General features: G+C 48.2%; 1 protein-coding gene across 1 annotated transcript in view; it reads left to right on the top strand.

Annotated features, from left to right (window-relative positions):
• The first annotated feature begins 12,284 nt into the window (after positions 1-12,284).
• The window catches only part of LOC146187469 (uncharacterized), a 36,916-nt gene continuing 21,372 nt past the window's right edge, over positions 12,285-27,828 (top strand). Inside the window, exons 1-2 of the mRNA XM_084608212.1 lie at positions 12,285-12,295; positions 13,633-13,827. Coding sequence (XP_084464338.1) covers positions 12,285-12,295; positions 13,633-13,827 — 206 coding nt within the window. The remainder of the gene's footprint in view (positions 12,296-13,632; positions 13,828-27,828) is intronic.

The following is a 27,828-nucleotide window of genomic DNA, read 5'->3' as shown; positions in this document are numbered from 1 at the left end:
TTGGAGGGATTAATCGATCTAAAAATTAAATCCTTGATCAATGGATGTCACTGTCTGCACAAACGTGGGACCCATTAATGGTTCTGGTGTCCTGCCCACATTCGTCTACCTGGGCTGAATGCGGGCAGCCCCATTTGGGCTGCCCACGCGGATACAGTTTGGGACCGATCGCGGCGAAATTGGGCAGCCCACGCGGGGCCCCTCTGGGTACGTGTTGCAAATCCCGCATGGGGCCCGTGTGGGCTGCCCTCACGGGCCCAACGTGGGGCCCCACGTCATAGCCCACTTTCTGCTACTTGGGATGCTCAGCCCATATCTCCCTGTAACGCCTCATTTGGGGTTTTGCCGTTGGCCCCTAGTGTTAATCGTGCGGCGGCTCTCTGATTTATTCCGAAAGTAAGCCCGAGCACCATAATTCCTTTCCAAATACCCCTCAAAACTTCATACCTCTTGCATCCCCACAATGCCATATGCTTCATTAACCCGGCATTTCTTCGCCCTTTGGCCTTAAGCGATTGCTCATGCTTTTCAATGTATGCCAATGCTTCGTTTACCCATAACCAGAGATATTTATATTCTGCTACTCTGGGTATTTCATGGCCTTGAATTTTAAGACCCTCATCAGTCGAGCCGTTGAAAATCATCCGACCCGACTTAACTGCGCTAAAACTGAAGCCTAGGGCATCCCCTTCGTCTCCGCAATACCTAACTAGAGTTTGCAATTCTTCGATTCTCAGCTAGCAGCACAATACCGTCTGCATACATCAAACCGGGGAGGCGCTGCTCTACCGCCTTTCCACCTAATCTATATGACATGTAAAACCTAGGTTACTGTCTTGTATCCTCCGTTCCAGGTTTATCATATAAAGCATGAACAGCATCGGTGATAGTGGACAGCCTTGTCTTAATCCTTTGCATACTTTTACATCCTCCGTACTTCTTATCCCTTCCCACGTAATTTCTACTTTGTTATCCCGGTATATTTCCTGCAGGAACTCTTATCTCCTAACCGATACCTTCTTATTTTAATATGTTCTATAGGAGGTCCCCGTTTACGTTGTTGTACGCCCCGTTTATGCCCAGGAAAGCCAAATACAAAGGTCTGTTTTCCACTCTAGATATTTCGATGTATTGGGTAAGCACTAACAGGCTATCATCTAAGTGCCTATCATTTCTAAAGCCGTTCTGAAGTTCCCCGAGTATCTTGTTACTTTCTACCCATGCCTGCACCTTTAATTTCACCGCCTGCATAGCCATCCTGTACATAACAGATGTTATGGTAATCGGCCTGTAGGATTTTATGAGTATCCTTTCTCATTTCGCTTTATAAATCAAATTCGATTGTTCCGAAGATTTGCGCCTTAGGGTCTGCAGGCACGTAACATGGGAGGCAAAGTTTGCAGCGCTCACGTACAATTGGTGGAATACACGAACAGCAGCGATGATTGCTGTATGAAGCCTAAATCAAATTCGGTTGTCCCGAAGAATTTGCGCCTTCGGGTCTGCAGGCACATAACATGGGAGGCAAAGTTTGCAGCGCTCACATAAAATTGGTGGAATACACGAACAACAGCGATGATTGCTGTATGAAGCCTAAATCAAATTCGGTTGTCCCGAAGAATTTGCGCCTTCGGGTCTGCAGGAACATAACATGGGAGGCAAAGTTTGCAGCGCTCACATAAAATTGGTGGAATACACGAACAACAGCGATGATTGCTGTATGAAGCCTAAATCAAATTCGGTTGTCCCGAAGAATTTGCGCCTTCGGGTCTGCAGGCACATAACATGGGAGGCAAAGTTTGCAGCGCTCACGTAAAATTGGTGGAATACACGAACAGCAGCGATGATTGCCTGTATGAAGCCTAAATCAAATTCGGTTGTCCCGAAGAATTTGCGCCTTCGGGTCTGCAGGCACATAACATGGGAGGCAAAGTTTGCAGCGCTCACATAAAATTGGTGGAATACACGAACAACAGCGATGATTGCTGTATGAAGCCTAAATCAAATTCGGTTGTCCCGAAGAATTTGCGCCTTCGGGTCTGCAGGCACATAACATGGGAGGCAAAGTTTGCAGCGCTCACATAAAATTGGTGGAATACACGAGCAACAGCGATGATTGCTGTATGAAGCCTAAATCAAATTCGGTTGTCCCGAAGAATTTGCGCCTTCGGGTCTGCAGGCACATAACATGGGAGGCAAAGTTTGCAGCGCTCACATAAAATTGGTGGAATACTAGAACAGCATCGATGATTGCTGCATGAAGCCTAAATCAAATTCGGTTGTCCCGAAGAATTTGCGCTTTCGGGTCTGCAGGTCTTTCGGGTCTGGGAGGCAAAGTTTGCAGCGCTCACATAAAATTGGTGGAATACACGAACAACAGCGATGATTGCTGTATGAAGCCTAAATCAAATTCGGTTGTCCCGAAGAATTTGCGCCTTCGGGTCTGCAGGCACATAACATGGGAGGGAAAGTTTGCAGCGCTCACATAAAATTGGTGGAATACACGAACAACAGCGATGATTGCTGTATGAAGCCTAAATCAAATTCGGTGGTCCCGAAGAATTTGCGCCTTCGGGTCTGCAGGCACAAAACATGGGAGGCAAAGTTTGCAGCGCTCACATAAAATTGGTGGAATACACGAACAACAGCGATGATTGCTGTATGAAGCCTAAATCAAATTCGGTTGTCCCGAAGAATTTGCGCCTTCGGGTCTGCAGGCACATAACATGGGAGGCAAAGTTTGCAGCGCTCACATAAAATTGGTGGAGTACACGAACAACAGCGATGATTGCTGTATGAAGCCTAAATCAAATTCGGTTGTCCCGAAGAATTTGCGCCTTCGGGTCTGCAGGCACATAACATGGGAGGTAAAGTTTGCAGCGCTCACATAAAATTGGTGGAATACACGAACAACAGCGATGATTGCTGTATGAAGCCTAAATCAAATTCGGTTTTCCCGAAGAATTTGCGCTTTCGGGTCTGCAGGCACATAACATGGGAGGGAAAGTTTGCAGCGCTCACATAAAATTGGTGGAATACACGAACAACAGCGATGATTGCTGTATGAAGCCTAAATCAAATTCGGTTGTCCCGAAGAATTTGCGCCTTCGGGTCTGCAGGCACATAACATGGGAGGCAAAGTTTGCAGCGCTCACATAAAATTGGTGGAATACACGAACAACAGCGATGATTGCTGTATGAAGCCTAAATCAAATTCGGTTGTCCCGAAGAATTTGCGCCTTCGGGTCTGCAGGCACATAACATGGGAGGCAAAGTTTGCAGCGCTCACGTAAAATTGGTGGAATACACGAACAGCAGCGATAATTGCTGTATGAAGCCTAAATCAAATTCGGTTGTCCCGAAGAATTTGCGCCTTCGGGTCTGCAGGCACATAACATGGGAGGCAAAGTTTGCAGCGCTCACATAAAATTGGTGGAATACACGAACAACAGCGATGATTGCTGTATGAAGCCTAAATCAAATTCGGTTGTCCCGAAGAATTTGCGCCTTCGGGTCTGCAGGCACATAACATTTGAGGCAAAGTTTGCAGCGCTCACATAAAATTGGTGGAATACACGAGCAACAGCGATGATTGCTGTATGAAGCTTAAATCCAATTCGGTTGTCCCGAAGAATTTGCGCCTTCGGGTCTGCAGGCACATAACATGGGAGGCAAAGTTTGCAGCGCTCACATAAAATTGGTGGAATACTAGAACAGCATCGATGATTGCTGCATGAAGCCTAAATCAAATTCGGTTGTCCCGAAGAATTTGCGCTTTCGGGTCTGCAGGCACATAACATGGGAGGCAAAGTTTGCAGCGCTCACATAAAATTGGTGGAATACACGAACAACAGAGATGATTGCTGTATGAAGCCTAAATCAAATTCGGTTGTCCCGAAGAATTTGCGCCTTCGGGTCTGCAGGCACATAACATGGGAGGGAAAGTTTGCAGCGCTCACATAAAATTGGTGGAATACACGAACAACAGCGATGATTGCTGTATGAAGCCTAAATCAAATTCGGTTGTCCCGAAGAATTTGCGCCTTCGGGTCTGCAGACACATAAGGTGGGAGGCAAAGTTTGCAGCGCTCACATAAAATTGGTGGAATAGTAGAACAGCATCGATGATTGCTGCATGAAGCCTAAATCAAATTCGGTTGTTCCGAAGAATTTACGCCTTCGGGTCTGCAGGCACATAACAGGGGAGGCAAATGTTGCAGCGCTCACGTAAAATTGGTGGAATACAAGAACAGCATTGATGATCGCTGCATGGAGCCTACATCAAATTCGGTTGTTCCGAAGAATTTGCGCCTTCGGGTCTGCAGACACATAACGTGGGGGGCAAAGTTTGCAGCGCTCACATAAAATTGGTGGAATACAAGAACAGCATCGATGATTGCTGCATGAAGCCTAAATCAAATTCGGTTGTTCCAAAGAATTTGCGCCTTCAGGTCTGCAGGCACATAACATTCGAGGCAAAGTTTGCAGCGCTCACGTAAAATTGGTGGAATACAAGAACAGCATCGATTATTGCTGCATGAAGCCCGAAGCAGTACCCGATATTTCCCCAGGATACCGTGCTGATAAGAGGTGTTCTGCTAAACATATTGAATACAAGTCCAGGAATAAGCTGCAGTATCGGTGTACCCAAGCTTTTCATCAAATGACTTCATCTACCGTCAAAAGAACGCACGAGTGAGACTGTAAGCTATTCCAGCTCCACAATACTCGAGCGCGGCACAGAAGTGGGCGGTGTACAACCAATGCGTGCAGCTAACAAAAACTATTCTACTCCACAACAAAATAATATACACGCATAAGTTTGTGCAGATTCTTTCGCCTACCTGTTGTATCAGGTGTAAGAAGGCACATTAACAGCAGAAGAAACAATATTTAGTTCGGAAGGAAAGATTGTCCCCTATCCGTGCGATGATAACTCTTTGCTGCTTGAGTGTAGTTGAGAGATGACGCGTTTATAGGCAGTATTAGGGCTTGACGTAGTTCACTGTAAGTCTACACCGTTGCAGCCGTCATTGGCCAAGTGCATAATATGAATGAAAAGCATGAGTTCCAATAATGCAGGCAGATAATTATCATCGAACAGCGCCTACCGGCGTGTTTTTCGCCTTGTTAGTTTTTTCATCACTTTGTATAGCCGCCTTGTTTCTTGGTCACCCTTTAACAGATCATCCGTAAGATTTTTTCTTCTTGCGTTGTATGGTTTACTCCTGCCGTGTTGTCTTTCGTGTTTAATGTATAATTTTGTCTCCTTGTGCGCGTCAAGCAGACTTTCAGTAGCGCTGCTGTGGATGCTCTGTAATTGGTGCAGTGCTGTGTGTAGCAGTGTTGTGGTGTGTGGTCCTCCGATGAGTGCCTCAGTGTCTTGTACACCAAATTTATTTCTCCGGAAAAAAAGCTTAAAGTAGAGGGGGGGGGGGTACATTTGCGCAGAACCTGTGTGTGTGGAAGGGGGGGGATCAATAAACTATACGGAAAGAAGAGGAAAAAGCTGCATCAGGGGTCAGGGGGGCCAGGAAGCCTGGCGCATCAGCCGTTGAATGGCAATCTGATGAATCCACCGGGACCGGTCCAATGGTCTAGCCTTCTGCTGATCTTACCGTGGCTCACATAGCCGACCCTGCCCTCTGACCACCTGACCTGGAGCGTCTGCACCGGCCCCTCTCTCCATAGACCCGGTGACATCTGACAATTTGTGGTCAGTCTTAGTCCTACTTGTTCATCGCACTCTCGTTCAATCAACGTGTGTGGATATTTGATGCTAACTTGGTCGGTATGGTACTGTGTGTTTTGATTGGCACCCCGGAGAAGCCACGAATGAACGTAGCAATTATATTATAAAGAGAACCTACTCGAACCTTGTCACGTACTCAAATATTTGGCAGACCCTGGCAACTAGGCCATGTCATATTTTACCGTGACATCGCACAAACGGACGGACAGTTACTGTACAGTTATATTGCATGCCGTCTACTAACTGTCATAGTCATGTCCGTAATTTTTCGCTCACAACATTGACAAAGACCATACCGAACAGTGTGCAGATCAGGGCATTTAACATTGAAGCTACTGCTTTTCAGAATCCTGGGACCACTGTACAACTCAGCCGCCCTACGGCAACAAGTAAAGTGGAAATATATAAATTTTAAAGACATCTATAGTACATGTGTCGGGGGAAGCGGGCGTAAAGGAGAAAGAACAGACTGTATCCTCTGGTCTCATGCCTGGCAGTGTTGAATGCGTATGTGATGAACGGGAGAACACAGTCCCAGCTTTTATGGTCCGAAGAGGCGTAAATCGAAAGCATATTGGCAGAGTTTTATTGGTGTGTTCTGTTAAATCATTTGTGTGGGGGTGGTAAGGGGTCGAATGCCTGAAAGTGATGCGCATAAACGCAGTTCTTCTATTACATCGGCAGTAAACTGACGGCCTCTGTCGCTTATCACAACTCTCGGGGGACCATTCCGCAAGATGACTGAATGCAGCACAAAAAGAGGCTGTAGCGGCGGTAAGAGCGGCCGTTTCACAGTAGCCAGTAAGATGATCCACACATAACACAATCCAACGATTGCCTTTTTGCGACTTTGAGAAAGAGCCCGAAAGGTCAACTCCGTCTTTCTCAAAAGGAGTCTTGGGCGGCACTACAGGATGAAGCATTCCGGGGGCTACACCAGTAGGTCTTTTGTGACTTTGACACTCAAGACAGCTTGCAATATACTGGTTAATCGTGTGGCGCATCCGGGGCCAGTAGAATTGTTCCTGAGTGCGGTGCAAAGTTCTCGCCGATTCCAGGTGTCTGGAGGCTGGATTGTCATGCATGGCGCGTATAATAGACAGCCGGATACTTTCAGGAACTACCAGCAGGAGGAGACAGCCAGTGTCTGAGTAAAAACCTTCTTGTATAACAGTCCATCATGTACACAAAACTCTCTGTTCAAAGTTGGGTCCTGAGAAGCATTTAAGAACGGCTTCAGGTGCTGGTCACTGTGTTGCTCTGTTCCGAAGGTGCGAATATCGGAAAGCTCGTAGATAAAGCAGCGATATAATGCTCGAAGGTTTCCGCGTCACATTCTGTTGGGGCAAGTGCCAACCACGAGAGGCAGTCCGCATCTGCAGGCCGTCGGCCACTCTTGTACAAAATAGTATAGTCGTATTCTTGTAATCGAAGAGTCCAGCGGGCCAGGCGACCAGACGGATTACGGATATTGAGTAACCAACATAGGGAATGGTGATCTGTTACAACTACGAAAGGCCGTCCGTACAGGTAGCAGCATAACCGCTGCACGGCGAAGACAATCGCGAGACACTCCTGCTCGGTGATGGTGTAGTTCTACTCAGTTCCACAGAGTTCGCGGTCGTCATAGCGCTGAACGAGGACAACACCGCTGCCTATACCAGTTTCGTCAGTATGCACTTCCGTTCGAGCAGAGGGGTTGAAGTGCCGTAAAATAGGATGCGATGTTAAGAGGAGCTTCAGTTGCCGGAAAGACAACTCAGACTCAGATGTCCACTTGAATGGAGCGTCTTTACGCAGTAGGCCCGTGAGCGGGTAGGCGACGTCTGCAATACGAGGGATGAAGCGTCGGAAATAGGAGCAAAGCCCCCAAAACTGCGGAGCTCCTTCACATTACGAGGTTGCTGAAACGCGGCAACAGCTACGGTCTTCTGAGGATCAAGCCGCATGCCATCACTATCGACGAGGTGACCAAGCACCAACGCCTGTCACTCCTCAAAACGACACTTCATTGAATTCAGCTCGAGGCCAGCTTGGCGCAAGCAGTTCAGCACGAGCACTAGGCGGTAGTTGTGCTCTTTGAATGTCTGGCCAAAGATGACTATGTCGTCCAGATAGAACATACAGACCTCCCATTTCAGTCCGCATAGTATAGAAGCCATGAATCTTTCAAATGTCGCAGGTGCATTGCACAAACCGAAGGGCATAACGTTAAATTCGAACAGTCCATCGGGAGTGATAAAGGCGGTCATCTCCTTATCTGCTGGGTTCATCGGAATCTGCCAGTATCCAGACCGAAGGTCTGCGAATGAAAGGTGTCAGGCAGAGTCCAAGCAGTCAATGGCGTCATCAATGCGGGGAAGTGGGTAGACATCCTTTCTAATGACTGAATTTAGGTGACGGTAATCTACACAAAATCGCCATGTACCATTTTTCTTTCGCACGAGAATTACTGGAGCCGCCCAAGGACTGCACGACTCTTGAATGACACCCTGATTCAACATTTCACAGACTTGCTCAATGATTACCTTGCTCTCGGAAGGCGCCACACGGTACGGCTTTTGGCGAATTTGGTGCGCATGTCCGGTGTCAATGCAATGATTGGTGCGTGACTCAGGTAAGGAGCGTGGGCTGGTTTTCGAGAAGTCAAAAACGGACGAATACTTCGATAAAGGATCTTCCGAAGCATCACGCTCTGTGGCATTGAGGGAATTAGTAACCATACCACGCAGTTGAGCCCCGCCGGGGTGGTGCAGTGGTAAGACACCCGACTACTGTGCCGGAGCACCCGGGTTCGAACCCGACCCCGGCGGCTGCGTTTCCATGGAGGCGAAAGGGAGTGGCATCCGTGTGCTGTGCGATGTCAGGGCATGTTAGAGATCTCAAGGTGGTCGAAATTACCCCGTAGCCCTCCACTACGGCTCCCCTTTCTCTCTTTCCACTTTCACTCCCACCTTCATCTCTTCCCTTAAGGCGCGGTTCAGGTGTCCACAGAGTAGTAAGTGTGACAGATACAGCGCCTTTCCTTTCCTGTGAACCAATTATTATTATTGTTACCAGGCAGTTGATCATTCACTGGGGATGCTGCGACATGCCGCTTGGGTACATCCGTAACCAAGGCCACTGACATTGGCATGTCTTCTCTACAAGAGGCAAGCTTCATGCCAGCTGCTAAAAGAACTGGCTGCGGAGAGCAATATTGGGCCACAATCGCGTGCCGCCCTTGTTTACCGACACCAAACAATGAGGGACCAGGACAGATGTCTTCACGCAGTTCGAATAATTAGGCGTCACAATTGCATCAAAAGCTTCGGTCCCCTGGCGAGAACACGAAACTGGAACATACTGCACGGACATCGGGGCACAACAGCATCGTCGCACACGCAAAGCACGTCATCACAAACAAGATGGTCCTCAAAGAACTCAGACGGAAGGCTGCCTTCAACGCTGATCTCGCTTGCGCGGCAAGTCTACGGTTGCGCCACACATGCGCAGAAAATCAATACCGAGAATTACATCATTAGTGGAATGTGGCAGTACTACGAATTACGCCAAAACACGGTTCCTCCAAGACACACCTTGTCACTACACACCCCGATAGGGTACAACAAATCACCGCTAACGCCATGAAAATTTGCAGTTCCGTCCCATGAAAACATTACTTTGGGTCCCAGCAGGTTTTTAAACAATAAGGTTATAATCGAAATAGTTGCACCCGTGTCCACTAACGCCATTGTGGAAATACCATCAACAGACACACGAATCTTATTTTTAAGCATAGTCACAGAAGGATACATTTCAGCGAGTAGCAATCTTTATTCGGCGGCCTCACCCCCATCGGCCGCGGCACCTAGTTTTCCGGCGGTGGTGACTGGGAGCGACGCCGCGGGGACGGCGAACGGCGGCAACGAAAGGCGGGTGGTGGAGTCAAACTCCTGTGGGAAGCCGGAGAGTGGTTGCGCATGCCACCGGGCTGAAACTGGCTCTGTGGAGGAGGTGGCCAGTACCGAGAGAGTTAACTGTGTAATCACTCGTCGTGTCTGGGTACGTGGGCGGTCATACCGCGATGATGTACGCCGGCGGCATTGTCTTGAGATATAGCCTGAAATACCGAACCGGTAACAGATAGGAGCAGGGCGGAGAAGGGTTTGGTCCTGAAAGCCCTCAATGTCAGGGTGACGATAATTGCTAGGGTCTCGCTGATCTGCAAGCCTGAGTGGTCGCCTAGGTCTTCGTGAGCGAAGGTCGTTACGGCGATCAGGATGCCTGGAAGACACAAGGTTGGCGAAACGTTGGCGCGACCATTCGTTGGAAATAGCAAGGTGTGCTGTTCGGAAAGAAAAGTATTCGGGCTGCGGTTGGAGCGTGTAGGCAGGTTCGCTCGGAAATGATGAGCGGCAGGACACTGGTGAGGTGTGCCGTGGAAATCGAGCTGAAGTAGTTCTTCACGAATGATCCGCCGAATAGTCAAAGTTAGATCAGTAGAGACGTGCTCGTCAACGCTGGCGACAGTTGTGACATTGGCCAGTCTTCCAGACTTGGGCGTTATTTTTTTTTGTTTATTTCAAACACAACAAAACCAACACAAGGAACACTGCAACAAGCATCTGGATCCCTGCTCGCAGGCTAGTTGGGATCCATGCACAAAATGTTTAAAATAAATTATTTAGTAGACAGCACAGACATTTGTCATAATTTCAAAAGGAGTAAAAAGAGTCAAAACCTATTGTAATAGTACGACTTTAGTAGTGCAGAGAAGGTGGTAGTTTGCTTTATTTTTGTAGGGATTTCATTCCATATTGTAGTTCTTACAGACAGCACAGTTCCTTGTTCATACACATTTTTTCTAATAGAGATGAGAAAATTGTTTTTCGCTGCGCTTCGTGATTTGTATTGTGAGGAGACTATACGACAGGTCTTCAGCGCTTCAAGTGTGCGTATGTGACGAAGGACAACAGAGACAGTCGAGATAAGATTTTTGGTAATCAGAAAGTTGAAAACTTCCTGTGCAATGCTCTTCAAAGATGCTCTACGTTGTCCTCATCCGACATACGAGAGTCAATGGTCTTAAACGACTTGATGACGTCTTCGGTATAGGTAGTACACGTCTCGCCGGGTAGTTGGGCACGATAGGCGAGGATTTGCTCGGCCCGTTTCTTGCGCGCTGAAGAGTCGCCGAAACACTGTTTAAGTTCATTGACAAAACGCTTCCATGTCGTCAGAGTGGCTTCATGATTTTCTAACCAGATAAGGGCAGTGTCGGTCAAGCAAAACACTACTTTATCAAGCTAAGTGGCGGAGTACCACCCATTGGTAGTGGCGGAGCCAGTCGTCGCCGTCTACTTACGCTGCTCCAACGAAAGGGCGGGGCTCCCGGTATGGTGGAAAAGGGCCGGAATTCGCCTGACTTGAAGTGGTGAAAAGCACAGAGCTAGGCTCAGTCGGCGGCGGCATGGTAGCGAGCAGTGGCGGAAGTCCAGTAAGGCGGCGGCTACGAGGAGGCTCCAGGGGCGGGTCAATGGCTGGGCGATGGCGGGGTATCGAAACCACACTCTCCACCAAATGTAACACTATTGATGTCACACGTGAACCAACGTTACTCACACAAAACAAGTACACCCAAGCCAGACGGCACCTGAACGCGCACACACTTCTTCGTCCTCCTACACTAAACTCCTCTTCTTCTACCATCTAGTATGTAACCATATTACAGGGGAAATGAAAAAATGGGCATTGGCAGGGCACGTAGTGCGAATAGAGCAAAACCGATGGTCGCTTAGGGTAACAAATTGGATTCCAAGGGAAGGAAAGCGAAAGAGAGGGCGGGAGAAAGTTAGGTGGGCGGATGAGGTTAAGACGTTTGCAAGGGTCAAATGGATGTTGCTAGCGCAGGACCGTGTTAATTGGAGGATTATGGCAGAGGCCTTTGCACCGCAGTGGGTATTGTTCGCCGATGATGCTAACTAAAGAAAAATGGGACAGCACCAACACTTATGCGACGCCATGACCACTGGAGGGTGCAGTGTTCAGAGGGAGGCGGTCCCATTTGTTGAATGGCCGAGATAATGATGAGAGAAAAGAAATATTTGTTACTACGAATGCATCGAAATTGATGTTATGACTCACTTCGTGATAACCAGAAGGCGATTTCATCGTAATTATGAATGACGGTGAGATTTGTAGAACACATGCGAAATGACGGAATATCGCTCGGAGAAAAAGAAAGTGACACCTTTCCGTGCTTGTTACAGTAGATGTTAGGTTTTAGTTGTGATGAAATCGACCATGCCACTGGAGATATAACTCCGACGAAAGATATTTTAGAGCCCTAGATTGCGCTAAACACCTCTGTTGTAATGATCCAGGGTAGAACGAGAGGAAGAAAATGGCTACACAGTATCAAGAGAGCATTGAAGAAAGGTTAGAAGGGGAACCTCATTCGCAGGCCGAGCCAATCTCTCAATAAATGGACTTGTCTGAGTCTGGACAGGGTGATCATGTTAGGAAAGAAAGTAGGGCAAGGAGGGAAAAGATGTTCCAAAGGTAAGAATTTCTGAGCATGGAACCGCTGATTCCTGTGGCCTGAAAAATAAAATAAAATGCGGCAGCTTATGAAAAACTACAATGCGGGGCGGATGATGAGCCAGTACCTAAAGCACATTCGATGTCGATGCGCCTCTCCTGAAAGGGTGCGTACATTACAGTATTGCGATAAAGAACAGATCTGCGGGGGAACAGTCTGCAAAAAGCTTTCTGCAAGGAGGGGAGAAGGACAAAGAAACAGAATATTAACAGCTCAAGTGAAAACCACCTCCCACGCCCTGAATTTCAAGGGCCAACCTAAGTAGGAAGTGAGAAGATGGAAACATGTTTCTCATCACTTCGTTTTCTTCTGATCGCAAAAGAGCCCATGAGACCCGCCACTGTAGCTCAATGGTTAAGACGCTCGGCCATTGAACCTCAGTTGCTGGGTTCAAAGTTTAGATGAATTCAGAACTCAAAGAGGTTTGTGTGCTGTGAGATTCCAGTGAAGGGTAAAGATCCTCAGCTCATAGAATATAATCCGATATTCTGCACCCCCCCCCCCTTCCGCCTCCAGTATGGTGCCACTTTGTCGCTTCTTTCAATTAAACTTTCTTGTTCTGCTTAACTCTCAGGTTAAGGTACTCGCTGAAAAATGTCACGGGTACTGCGCTTTTCCTTTCATCAATTTACAAACAGCTCAAAAGGCCTCTATCGTGTCATAAACTTAGGACGTAGCTTAAGCGGACCCTTAGTTCCTATTGTTCCTCCCTCGATATGAACACAAGTCCCCGGTGCCTTTGAGCTAATTTCGCCGAGGTTCAACCTCACTAGAAAATAATGCAGCGTGTCCCTGCCCAACCCCATAACTGCCCAACCATAATTACTTTTCCTTCATGTATAATTCGTCCCAGTTGGAAAAACCTACAGAACCTTTCCTGTTGTTACGACAGAATTTCTGAGCGGTTTTAGACAGAAAACCTGTTGTGACAACAGAAAGTTCTGTAGTTACATCAGAAATTTCTGTAGTTACAACAGAAAAGTGCTACCCGACTACAGACAACAGAATCATACTACAGAAAAAACTACAGAACTACAGAAAAATACTACAGAACTAAAGAAAAACATGACTTTTACGACAGAACTACAGAATATTTTGTCGTACTTTTGACACGGTTCTGTAGTTTTTTTCGACTGGGGTATATGCAATACCAAACGTTATCGGCGCCTAACGTAGCTCATAGCTAGGCGGGGAGAAAAAGAACAAAGCTTGCCGCATCACCACAAGATGACAGAACCACAAGACTAATTAGGACATTCTGAATGCAACGGAAAAAAATTATTTGTCTTAATTGTAGTGCAGCTCATCCTCCACCTCCTGTGCAGGCTATCCGCTTTCGGGCAGCGTCCTCGAGCCACGCGGCGGGCATTGACTACGAGGGCACAGCCGCCGCTTTTTTGCCAGAGATGGGAACCCAGTTCTTCTCCAACCTGTACGCCGTGCTGGAGAGGTCGCACGCGATGCCTTTCTGGGCTCGCTGCTTCACAACCAAGTAAGAGCAACAAAAACTTAAGGAAATCATTATTCACTACTATGCGACTGCCACGCAACTTTACTGAAAAACTGCGGTATTCTTGATGAAACATTTGTTCTTCCTCTAGGAAGGGCAGGAGCTTTTCTTTAGTGCCTTTCCCTTGCCTTGTAATGTGGAAGGAAGGATGCACTAGGTGCGATCCTCCTGTGAGGGTACAGACCACAACCTGCGACCATCATCATCCTACGGCTACCCCAGGCAAGGCCTCCCGCACCATAAGGTTTGGGTGCTTTTTTGTTTCGTGGAGCGGGCTTTTCCCGGCTAAAGGGCTCATGCAATCCGGCCTGTTCCCACCTGGGCGGGGTCGCAGTGCATATGCACCACGTCCGCAACACCCTGGTGGGTCAAAGGCTGACGCGAGCAAGTCTTCTAATATCTCACTTCTAGATTTCCGTTTTCTTCTTTGAAGATCATCATGGGGTGTCCCCATTTTTCAAAAAACTTCTTTCTCCCTAAGTGGCGTCTTTCTCTCTCTGGGTGGAACCATAGTTCTTTTCTGATTTTGGCCTTCACTTCATGTAGGCTCGGAGTCTTGTTCGCCCTTCTTAGATAACGAGACTATAGCACTTAAAGGATTTATTCGTAATCTGCGTCTCAATCAGAAAGGCTACCAAATAAAGTAACTAAGCTCTCGCGTGATAGCGTGCAGCAGGGTGATGCAGACTTCGTCATATGTGTGTGGTAACGTTCTTTTTTTTACTGTGTTTACAACACACCACATCGTTAACAAATGCTTACAAATAGACAAGTAAATATTAATTATCACTGGCTAAATTATAATCAGCAATTACTCCCTAATTTCAATTTTTCCTTATGCTGGGGTGTTCGGCTCCTGAAGCAAATAGCAAGAAATTTAAATGACATGACCTCGTAAGATTAGATGATACCAAACCTGCGGTAACTGTACATCGGCTTTACATATCGCTTTTTTGTCCCTATAGTTTTGCAATAATCCCCTCCCATTGCGTCTTTGAGTTTGTCGTAGCTATTCTGTTCCACTACTGCATGCGCGTTTGCTGAGAAGAAGCCTTATGAGAGTGTGGGCGTGGATAAAAATGTCTCTGGGTAGAAAAATCCCGTGAAAAAGCATCACTAGGAAAAAGCGTCCTCAAATCAAAATTGCAACGTAAGAATTAAATATTCCTGAATTTCGATCGACCAAATGGACATTTTATTCTACTCTTTCTTGGTTTCGAGATAAATGTATTCATCATTTGGGCGCCTGACGAGTTTACGGGCAATGCGAAAAGTATGATGAAAGAGCCATCATTATACGTGGTGTGGTTGCACGTCATTCAGGAATGATTAAAACAGGTCTAATCATCTCGGTAATATTACCCGCTCAGAAAGAAGCAAGCGGTTCGCAGGGTGGCAGCCTTGGGGAACAGCCCAAAACAAAAGCCTTCTCTAGAACTGCCTAGGGAGACAAAGGGAGGGGCGCCCTCGTCGAGAGAAAAATGGGAAGAAAAACTAATAGTGGCTAAAGAAGGCTTTCGATGCGCAGTCACCTGACACTTGTAAACATTTCGCCTCTACCCACCTGTGTGACTGGCCAGCCAAGTTCAGTATAGATTATCTTTCACGATACAAGGCGATACTTCGTGCCAATTCTCTTTCGAGTTTCACGACGAGACGAAGTAAGCTTTGTGGCTGTTGAATTCTGGCGATCGCAAAGTTCCTCTGTGATGCGATCAGAAGCGAATGCATGAGAGACCGTTGCATCAAGTTGACAGCAATTATGACATTCGAATGCAACGCAAATTGGATAGATGTTACTGTTCCACCACGGAATTTGCTTGGAAGTTTCAGGCGCAAAGTATTTCTCCATAAAATCTGTATTCAACTTGAAGTTTTAATAAATGGGATATTATAACTAATAATGGAACTTGAGCGCTGCCGGATGCACCGGGCGTTTTGTTGATAGACGACCACCGAACACTCTTGTTGTCATCGCAACCACCGCTTCGCATAGGACTCTCGCGGTCGCAAGTCAGACCAGCAAACAGTTCATTTGAATGCTACGCCAGTCTTCTCGCTTATTTCCCCCGGTATTCTCACCCCTACATGTCAATAACCACCAGCCCCCGAGCGGGATATATAACTTGCGCGAAATTTTCGAACACTTGATATGCGGCTGGAAAACGCTTAACACCATCCGAAAGATAGTGCGAAAGACATTATGACCATATTGGTTAGAATCTCTGTCTAGAGCATATCCTTGGTCCCTGGTAAGATGAGGCTTCGGTTGGACATATATCAAAAAAGCCTTATTGCACATCTCAAGGACGTGAGTTTGGACCACAACCGTGCGTGCGTGCCTACGTTGTGTGTTCGTGCGTGATTACAGCGTGCAAGTGTTATGCATCTTTTGCTGCCTTTTTCACCCATTTCCTTCACTGCTTTTTCGTTCTTATTACGAGTAGCTTTCAATCTAAGTAGTAGAAAAAACATCTCCAATGGATGAAAAAAGTTGCAAGGGGAGCTGAAAGTAAGGTGGGCGGCATCAAAGAGTGTTGCTAGGCGAGTTGGTGAATGATCATGGGTAGGCGTACATGGTTTGTTCAGCGCCCCATACAAACCGGAGAGTATGTGCAACAAAGTTAACTTTTCAGGTCCTCGAATGGTTGCATGCGGCTTTTTCTTATGGGGCCTCGTATGTAGGTCCGACGCGGCGATGCATCAACGATCGCCTCAGAGAGCATGCATCGTCCCTTGACGTTATGCTCAAACGCACCTTGGCGCTGCATTGTAAATCTTGTCTGAGTTGCGTTGCGCTTTTCGATATTACGTCATTCGGAAAGGTTATCCTGAGAAACGTACTAGGGAAATTTTTGAAAACCTTATCATCGCCCGCAAAGTGGCTTCATGCGCAAGCATATCTTATGTTTCGTTGTTGCGCCACGAGCTGGCATATCCTAACTCTCAATGATGAGCATGGCATTTTTTCCTGTTGATGTTGTGACCCTTTTTCTTCTAACTTCCTGCTCATCTCTTGCTCAGTGTATTCATACGCTCACGCTCTGAATACATTCAGTTGTTAGTCAGCGCTCCTATTGTGTGTAACTCCATTGCCCGTCTCCTGCGCTATTTTCTTCTACCATGATAAGTTGGGTGGATGAGGTAAAGAACCTCGCAGGGGTCAAGGAGTTGCAGCTAGCACATGGGCCTGGTTAACTGGAGGAATATGGGAAAGGATTTTGTCCTGCAGTTGGTATAGTCGGGCTGATGATAATAATGATGATGCCGTTTTTTACAACTGGCGACGTAGATTGCATGGCTAATGCTGGGCTAAATATGTGACCCTGAAAACAATAACCAATTTCGCTGTATAATGGACGAAGTCGAATTTCTGAATGATGATGAGGATTAATCGCTTATAAAGGGTACACAGATTTCCAGACATAAAACAATTCTGAAAGTTGAACTGAATTTTTCCTTCTCGGTACGCAAAGGGTTAAGTCCGAGATGAAATATATTGAAGAGCGTTCTTAGAATCGAGTAGGGTGCCTGCGCTAAGATGGCCGGCAATTACGACTAAGGTTTTGTGAGAAAAAGCATGAAGCCTGTGGGGAGATTCTCATCACGACTACTTGACAATATTTATAGCGAATCTCAACGAACTTCTTCCGACTTCCGCACCCGTATTCACTGACGGCGTTGCCTTCTAACATTTTTCACGGGCTGAGAATTTGAAACTGGTAGGTGTAGATTGTGTAGCATGGTCGAATAGGTTACTGCACTTTCTCAATAACATTCAAGCTTCTTTACGCTTGACTGGGAAGGTGTGATTCCAAATATAGGAGAACAGAGTGCTCCGTTTACATCTTTCTGCACTTGTACATCTGTAGTGCCAGACCTCACTATACTACTCCTCTAATCTGTGCTGCTAATTTTTTTTACATTAGTGGCAGTAAGTTTTTTCTAGAGGCAGTGCAAGAGTGGCAATGATAGTTCAGAGCAATAGTAAGAGGCAGCGACAGCTTCTTTTTTCGAGAGCCCATGCGTGTCAAGCTGGCGTAAATCGATGACTCACGCAATAGGTTGTTAGGTGCTCACTTCGAGTCATATTACACAGAAGCACATTTTGAAAAATATGCTTGTACCGGTCATCTATAGTGTTTATAGTTGTGAGATGTAACAACTGAATTATATTGGTTGATACTATTGTACTTATCAACAGGAAAGTGATAAACGCGCCTCAAAGCTGGATATAACCTCCCCCCATCGGTGACTGACCAAGAGGCTATGACGAAATGCCGAGGACCAGCGAAGTGGCAGAAATTACTCTGGCGGCGATGGCGAATAATTACATCTCTATGTTACGTTATACGACGATTGCTGCAGGAGTTTGCATGTCCAATGGCATCGGATTTTCATCCCATAGTGTGTGTAGTGCCACGGCTGAGAGGCGCTGACATGCTTCTTGATTATAAAATGTACATTTGCGAGTTGACAGTTATAGGGTAAGAAACCGCATCGGGCGCCAAAATATACTTTGTCAGCGGTAAAATTCCCCCACTGTATAACATAAAGCGATATTGCCAGACCGCATATGAGAGCTGTGCGTTTCGTGCGTCTCCATGGCGACCGTCGAGTCACAACTTGGGACCCTTAGGGAGACACCTAATCACCCAGTAGGTTATCCGAAGAGATGTTCGGTTCGGGGCAGACACGTATTATAGTCAGCAAACACAACCACGAGAAATAACACAAATCTCTATCTAGCGGCATCAACACCATCTGATGCTGTCACGTTCATCATCATTGTCACCGGCCTGACTACACCTGCACCGACAGCAGGCAAAGGCCACTCCCATATCACCCCAATTTAACCTTTTCTGTGCAAGCTGCGTCCACTTGGGCCTCACAAACTTCCTAATCTCATCTATTTACTTACCGTTCTGCCGCCGCCTTTGCTCTTGATTTGCCTAGGAATGCAGCCTGTCACCCTTAGGCACCAACTCATATCTTGCCTTTGGATTACATAACCTGCTTAAATATACTACTAGCATATCAGTTCCCACATGTGATGTAGTTAATATGTGCGTCTGCTATTATTTATTTTGTTTCGAGAGCAGGTGCGGTATGTCTGGCGAAGATTTTGCAGAAGCTCAAGCCTAAAACTCCAAACATGTCTTCTATCTATCTACAGGAGAGCCTATTTGTATAAAAATCTAAAATCATGTTATGAATTTAAACTGCAACATATAGGTGGTTTCAATGCACATTGACAGGATTAAACCGCAGCGGCCGCCACGTCTGTACCACCACAATGACTGCAGACGCCGCTACCTCTACGGCCGCTGTACCTACTGTCGTCATCGCTCACCCTCGTGACCCCATAACCTTCTGCGGGACTGACGACGTTGATGTAGACCACTGGCTAGCCCTATATCAAAGGCGTGAGCAAGCACGACAGGTGAGATCCCACAATCATGCTCGCGAATGTAATCTTTTACTTGACTAGGACCACGCGGGTGTGGTTTGAAACCCATGAAGATGACCTAGCATCTTGGGATATCTGCAAAGAGAAGCTCCGCGACCTGTTCGGAAAGCCTATTGGCCGCCACATCGCCGCCAACAAAGCGCGCCTCTCGTGCCCAGATGTCTCAGAGTCTTATCTCACATCCAAAACCTCCTATCTCTGTGCCGCAAAGTCGACCAAGGCATGCCTGAGGAGAATAAAGTCGGCCATGAGGCATTGCCGATGATGCCTTCAAGCTCCTGTTGTGCAGGGATTGTTCCACCGTGGACTGTGATCCACAGGTGTGCCGACGTTTTGAGCAAGCGAAACAGAGGCGCATATCTCACCGATTCGACCGGCTGCCAAATACGACAGATAGCGCCTCCTGTATCGATCTTCCGACGCCTCGACCCCCTGCTAAAGACATTACTTCGGCACGCAGTGTCCGCCAAGAGCTTGAGGCAATTACTCCCGCGGCTTCACTATCGCATACGCCCGATGACACCCTTGCTACTATATCAGGTTGTTGTTCACCAAGAGGTTGCGAATATGAGCATGCCTTCTGCAGCGCCACCGACACCGTGGATTCCGGACCTGCCTCTCCAGAGATTTCTGCTGCCTCATCCAAAGCCGGTTTCTCGCCCCGATATTGGTACCGCAATCCAAATGAATGGCATGCACATGACAATCGCCCCACCTGTTCTACTTGTTCTGGCGTTGGTCACATTTCCCGTCATTGCCGTAGCCGCCGGTATACGCCCACTCGTCAGTTCACCTACGTCGACCGCCGAAGAGACTATGCCCCTCGCTATTCCTCAACTCGCCCCGACCAGACCCTTGTTAAACCCGGTTCCACTGCCCGTGCTGCCAACCGTTCACCATCTCGACAAACGACGTTCACGTTTTCCTCTTATCGCCGCAGTTCGTCACCGTCCAATTCTTGCCACTTACCGGAAAACTAGCTTATGCAGCTCCCGAAGTTTACGCTGGATTTATGACCCGGTCCGAAAAACCTTTGCTGACCCCTGCCCTACAAAATAACCGGATCGATTCCTTGTGAATGGAGTTGCCGTTTCCGCTCTCATTGATAATGGAGCCCAACTGTCCGTTCTCAGCGCCTCATTTCGCCGTCGCCTGAAGAAAGTCTTTACGCCAGCCATCTCGTCCACAGTTCGCGTCGCCAATGTACCTCTGCTGCCGTGGTTGGCATGTGTACTGTGCGAGTTATCATTGTTGGCTGTCATGCACCTGTTGTTCATTGTCCTGCACGAATGCCCCCACGACGTTATCCTTGGCATTGACTTTTATTACGAAAACAATGCTACTCATACTTTCAGGCTTGCGTGACCCGGCCGCAGTTACTTCTTACCTAAGTTACCCTGTGGCGTCACACCCCACGTGACACACGGGCTGGCAGGAGCTGCCAACTTGGGTCTCTCGCTTCACATGGGACGTTTATGTCAGAAGCAGCTTGATAGGACCCTGGCATTCACGTTACCCCTATAGGCCACTAAGGCACGTTCATACTGGTTGGTTAAAGCGGGGCTTTACATGTGAGCTGAGGAAGAAGAAAAAGTGAAGAAGAACGCTCGGTCACCCGCAGCTAATGCTTACGCTAAATATTTGGTTCAACAGCATTGAACCCTTTTAATTTTTTACTAGCCCACTCTACCCTTATTGACTGCTCTACCGGCCAACTTCGTTTGGACCTTCCGCTCAGCTCTGAAGATCCCTCCTGCTCACCCCGCCTTCGATCAGAACAGTTCTGTCGCCCTCCTCTTGAAACCGCCATTTACATCCTTATGTTGCCATTCCCACCCATCCCAGAAGGTGACTATCTCGCGTGTCCTATTACTGATGTCATGCTGCAGCGGCTCGTCACACTTCTTCATCTAATTGTGCACATCTCGCAGAACCGCACCAGCTTGTCAACTCCACTTCTGCCCGAGGGAATTTTACTAGCTGCTCTGTCCCCGATGACCATTTGTGCCATTTCAGCTCTGACTACAGATTATCCAACTGCCATCCCTGCAAATCGTGCCCTAACCCTCTTAACAGCATGATTGCAGCTGATCTCCAACGTGGTTTTGCCGCGGAGTGGCAAAAGCTTTTGCTCACCTACAGTGACTTTTTTTACTTCGGTACCCGCCCATTGCGTCACACTACAGTTGTCAGCGACCGCATTGACACCGGTGATGCCAGTCCTATTCACAGGCGGCCGTATCGCGTTTCGCTTGTCGAGCGACGCGTCATTCAAACGGAGGTCGAGAAGATGTTAGCGAACGACGTAATCGAGCCTTCCAGTAGTCCCTGGGCATCCCCTGTTGTGTTGGTCAAGAAGAAGGATAACAGTTGGAGATTCTGCGTTGACTACTGCCATTAGAACAAGATAACCAAAAAAGATGTTGATCCTTTTCCGCTTATCGACGACGCGCTTGAAAGTTTGCACGGAGCCAGCTAATTTTCGTTCATCGGCCTTCGTTCCAGCTACTCGCAGAGCTCTGTCGACGAGAGAGACCATGAAACTTCGCAGCCCTTGGTCAACCTCTCACCCGCCTCCTCAAGAAAGACGTATCATCTCTCGGGTTCCTCACAATTTGCAGCTTTCTCGGAGCTCATTGCTGCTTTCACTACTCCACCCGTATTGGCCCATTTCAACCCATCTGCCAATACTGAACTCCGCACCGAAGCAAGTGACCATGGCATAGGAGCTATACTCGCTCAGAAACAACACGACCTTGCAAAAGTGATTGCGTATGCCAGCCGAACAAAATTATTCTATCACAGAGCGAGAGTGCCTGGCGCTTGTTTGGGATATTACAAAATTCCGCCGTTATTTGTTTGGCTGCCCTTTTACTGTTATAACAGACCATAATGCCTTGTGTTGGCTTTCCTCTCTCAAGTATCCTTTTGGCTATTTGGGGCGCTGGGCGCTACGATTCCAAGAACACACCTTTTACGTCATCTACAAGTCTGGCCGGCTTCACCAAGATGCAGACTGCTTGTCCCGTTATCCCGTCGACTCCCCTAGTCCTACCGACTCTGACGATGACGCATGTGTATTCTCTGTCTCGTCCTTTGCTAACATTCTCGACGAACAGCACTTTGATTCTTCGCTGCATTTCATTGCCCTCCGTCTTACGTGTGACCCCCCTGATCCAACTCTTGCCTTATTTGCGCTCCACGAGAACGCCCTATACCGACGTAATATGCGACCAGATGGCACAGAGCTTTTGCTCGTTGTCCACGAACACCTGCGTTCCACCACCCTTGAACAGTTCCATGATGCTCCCACGGCTGGCCGCGTGGGTTTCGCTCAAACATACGACAGCCTGCGCCGACGTTTCTACTGGCTGGGGCTCTACAGCTCTGTCCAGCAGTACACTGCCGCATGTGAGCTGTGTCAGCGTCGGAAAAAGCCCACAATATCGCCTTCAGGTCATTTCCAGCCGATCCCCATACAGACTGACCCGTTTTCCCGTGTAGGCGTTGAACTTCTTGGCCGCTTCCCAGGTTCTGCCTCGGAGAACAAATGGATCGCCGTCGCCACCGATTATGCTATTCGGGAAGCCCCGAGCCATCCCGACCAGCTGCGCCACAGACGTCACTGACTTGCTTCTATGCTTCTAGAAAACCCGATTCTTCATCATGGTGCTCCCAGTGACCTACTAACTGACCGTGGCCGCTGCTGCCTGTCGCGAGTGGTTGGCGAAATTCTCTGTTCGTGTTCCGCCCGCCACAAATTCACCGCCGCCTATTACTCCAGACCAACGACCTCACAGCACTTCTATACCGCACTCTCACAGACGTGCTGGTCATGTATGTGTCTGATCACCACCTAGAGCGGGACGTTTATCTCCCCTTTGTGACATTCGCCAACAATTCATCTGTCCATTCTACCGCTGGATGCTCCCTATTTTATTTAATATTGTGACATATATGCCCTGCATCGCTGGACGCTAAAGAAGACAACGATCAGAAACAGTGACACAGAAGACAACAAAGTGGTAGCAACGTTTAGTGGTAGAAGGTTAACGCTGTTGTGATTCTGTGCTTTGTGTGCTTTGGCCGGCACCCGTTACGGCCCTTCGACACTTCCCTACCCGCGGAAGAAGCCACAAGTATTTACGCCAGTTATGCCGCCGTCTTTACTCATGATGCCAGCTGGATAGCTCGTGCCAGAGTCTCTGCATCCCAAGACTCCCAAAAGTTCTGGTACGACCGTCGCCACCGTGATGTCCACTACACTCCTGAATCTCTCGTCTTGCTGCGGCTCCCATGCCATTGAGTGGGCTTGTGTGAAAACTTTTCGCCCCATTACACAGGCCCTTACCGTGTTTTGCGCCCCGTGACCAACGTCACATACGAAGTGCACTCTGTGTATCCGAAGTCCACAGCGCCAACCTCCGAAATAGTGCGTTTCCCGTCTGAAGCCCTATTATACACATTCTATTTCGCTAACATAGACCGCAACGGGACTGTGCTTTTCCCTAGGGGAGGGGGGGGGTAGTGTTCGTAGAGGTATTCTCTGGTCGTGCTGAGGGTGATGAAGTGCAATCGACTCCCAGAAGTGTAAAATTTTAGAACACATAATTCAGAAACATATATTAGGTTTCTTGGAAGAGCACAAAGTACTTACAGATGTTCAACATGGTTTCAGGCGTGGGTTTTCTGCAATTACACAATTAGTTGAGACAGTACACGATTTCGCTCAATCGATTAATCAGGGAAAACAAACCGATGCCATATTCACGGATTTTCGCAAAGCATTTGACAAGGTGTCGCAAAACAAACTAAACTAAGCTATTATATAAAAAACGACCAGATACTTACATGGATCACAGCCTGCTTTTCAAACAGATGTCAATTTGTCACCCTAAACCATACTTCTTCCAACAGTGCCCAGGTTGTGTCCGGCGTCCCCCAGGGATCCGTTTTGGGACCACTTTTATTTTTGCTATTTATTAATGATATTGTGTCTGGCCTTTCTGTCCGCGTGAAGCTTTACGCAGATGATTGTATATTGTACAAAGAGGTTTCTTCAGTTGATGACCAGGTGTGTTTGAATAATGATCTATAAAAGGTGATTGCGTGGTGCAACGATTGGCAGATGTGTATTAATTGTGAGAAGACCGTTTTCATGAGAATTACACACAAGAAAAGTCCTCTTCATTTTGTGTACGGTACTAACAACACATCATTATTGGAGGTAACAGAATATAAATAGTTGGGCTTGTGGATTACTAACAACCTTTCATGGACAAAACACATAGATGCGGTTGTAGCTAATTCACTGTTCAAACTTTTTTCTTCAGGCGCTCACTGAAGTCATCTCCGCCCAGTGTCCGCCTATTAGCTTACAACTCCCTCATCCGTCCACTGTTAGAATATGCCGTAATTATATGGGACCCTTTCACCTTAACTAACATTCATAAACTTGAGCGCATACAGCATAAGGTCGTTAGGTTTGTATTTAATTCATATGGCCGTGCGTCTGTCAGCGAGCTTGTGAAGCGTAGTGGATTACCTTCTGTGACTGAGCGCAATCGTATCTGCCTATTAAAGTTTCTTTTCCAGCTCGTAAAAGGTCATTATAATATTAACACTTCCAATTATATTACTTACTCTTCAGGTTATAATACGAGACAAAGGCATGCACTAACAATAACCCCTGTGAACGCGCGAAATAACTGTTTTAAATATTCTTTCTTTCCGAGGACAATTACGGTATGGAACAAACATAATAGCGAGACTGTAACTCAAAGTTCTTTACTAATGTTTGAAAAGTGCCTGCAAATTTTATGAATTTGAGTGCGTTTATATTGCCACCTGGTGTCCCCATGTTCTTGCTGCGCCTGGAAGAAGAGGACACTGAAGTTGACTCTCGCGTGCTGTGTGCCGGACTTCGCCTGCTGGTACAGCTTCATCCCGTCGTTTTAGTCAAGTCTAGCCATTTTGTCCGTGACATATTTTGGTGTCGGCGCAGGGTATCGATCCCAGTATATGTCCCGCACTCCTCCGCATACCCAGGATTCAGGTCCTGTGCCAATCGACACTCCTGTTCACCGCGCTAGCCGGAGGAACCTAGGCCTACCACCTGAGCACGGGCCGTTGGAATTCACCACCGCAGCCGCCCCTCGACCTGTCATGCAAACTCCAACGTACTACACTCTACAGAGCCCACGACTGCCTAAGGCTTTCCACGGCTGTCAGACGGAAGACGTCGAAGACTGGCTCGCCCAGTTTGAACGAGTCGCCGCATTTAATCAGTGGGACGACACCGCAAAGCTGAGGAACGTCTTCTTTAGCCTGGAAGATGGCGCTCGCATTTGGTACGAGAATCGTGAAGGCGCCCTAACATTGTGGCGCGAGTTCTGCCGCTGCATCCTGGACACCTACACCAGCCCGGATCGCAGAGAACGAGCGGAAAGGGCCTTACGCTCTCGCATACAGATGCCGAATGAGACCATAACCATGTACGTGGAGGACATGACTAGGCTGTTCCGACGATCTGACCCGGCCATGCCCGAAGAGAAAAAGGTGCGCCATCTCATGCACGGCGTTAAGGAACAACTGTTCGCTGGGCTCGTGCGCAACCCGCCGAGCACAGTTGCCGAGTTTGTTTCGGAAGCAATCATGATGGAAAGGATGCTCCAGCAGCGGTCTGCGACCTACGACAGGCCGGTACTCGCCGCTTCGCTCACGGAGCAGCATTCGGCCTTCGGGACTAGTCCGGATCTTCTTCGCGAAATCATCCGCTCCATTTTGCGTGAAGAGCTCCAGAAGCTTTTCGGTGCTCCCCAGCCGACGGTCGGCTCTGTCGCTAGTATTGTCCGAGAAGAACTCCAGCAAGCACTTCGGCCTTCGGTACAAGCTGCTAACCCGCCATCCTTTTCCACCGAGTCCTGTCGGCCAACGTATGCGGACATCTTGCGACGTCCCCCGACTGATTCCACGCAATTACTGCCACCCGACCAAGGCTCACTGTATTCAGCACACCCCGAGCCGTACATCGACAACCGCCGACCACCCCAGCGAAAGGCAGACCTGTGGCGTGCCCCAAATCGGCAGCACCTGTGCTTCCACTGCGGAGAAGCTGGTCACCTGTATCGACAGTGCCCATATCGACAACTGGGACTGAAGGGTTTCCCCATCGACATGCGTAGCCCTCCTTTAGGCCAACGACCCCGGGATATTGAGGACTACGTAGCCCAGCAGCTCATGGCGCCAACTTTTAGACGACAGTCACGATCTCCGTCTCCACGCCGACTATCCTCGCAGCCCAGCTCCTCCGGAATGGCGCAGCGACGGTCACCTAGTCCGAGCCGGGAAAACTAAAGACAGCGACCTCAGGGGGCGAGGCCGCTTCAGATCGACGCGGCGAAGACCCCCCGACAACGCGACCCGTGAGTGACCGCGACTTGACGGCCCCGACGACAGTTCGTACACGTGAAGATAGACTCTCGTTGGATATACCCGTGCTCCTCGATGGCTATAAGGTTAGTGCATTGGTAGACACTGGTGCTGATTTTTCGATTTTAAGCGGGAAGCTAGCGGCGCTTCTAAAGAAAGTGATGACGCCATGGTCTGGCACGCAGATTCGAACCGCTGGCGGACATGTCGTAACTCCGAGCGGTCAGTGCACGGCGAGAGTCCAAATTCGCAACTCCACGTTTGTTGTCAGCTGCCTTGTGATACCTGACTGCTCCCGCGACTGTATCCTTGGTGTCGATTTTCTCCGGGAGTATGGGGCCATTATCGATCTCCGGAAGCGCACCGTGACCTTTTCGACCGAGAAAGCTGATGATACTGACACCGCAGACCGCCAAAGCCGTGTCCCTCTTCGAATTTCCGCCGAGAGCGCTTCTATTCCGCCACGTTCTAGTGTTTTGTGACTGTTAACTGCGATGAACTACGTGACGGAACGGCGGTCGCTGAGGGCAACCAGTCCCTTTTGCTCACCCACGGCGTCACCTCGGCGCGGAGTCTCATCCATCTGCGTAACGGCCGATCTAAGCTCCTGGTGACTAACTTTACGAACGAACCCCGCCATCTTTTCTGCGCTACTGCAATCGCATTCGCCGACGCCTTAGCGGACGTTTCTGAATGTTTTACGTTCGGAGAAGTTGAAAATGTGCGCCCATCCCTTGATCGTCTGGATATTAGTACAGATCTCTCGGAGACACAGCAGCACGATCTGCGTTCTCTCCTTCTAAAATACAATGTTTGTTTCGCGATGTCATCGAAAATTCGGCAAACGCCTCTTGTGAAGCACCGCATAATTACTCCCGACGATGCCCGCCCTATATGCCAGCAGCCGTACCGCATCTCAACGACGGAACGTGAAGCGATTCAGACACAGGTTCAGGAGATGCTTCGCGATGGTGTCATCAAAACCCTCCAACAGTCCGTGGTCGTCCCCTGTCGTGCTGGTGAAAAAAAAGGATGGTACCCTTCGCTTCTGTGTTGATTATCGAAAGTTGAACGACATCACT

The sequence above is a fragment of the Amblyomma maculatum genome, chromosome 6 (genome assembly GCF_055883805.1).
Source record: "Amblyomma maculatum isolate TAMU_Amacu chromosome 6, ASM5588380v1, whole genome shotgun sequence".
NCBI classification, from domain to species: domain Eukaryota; kingdom Metazoa; phylum Arthropoda; class Arachnida; order Ixodida; family Ixodidae; genus Amblyomma; species Amblyomma maculatum.
The sequence above is the reverse complement of the archived record's forward strand: the minus strand, read 5'-3'. Positions and strand labels throughout refer to the sequence as shown.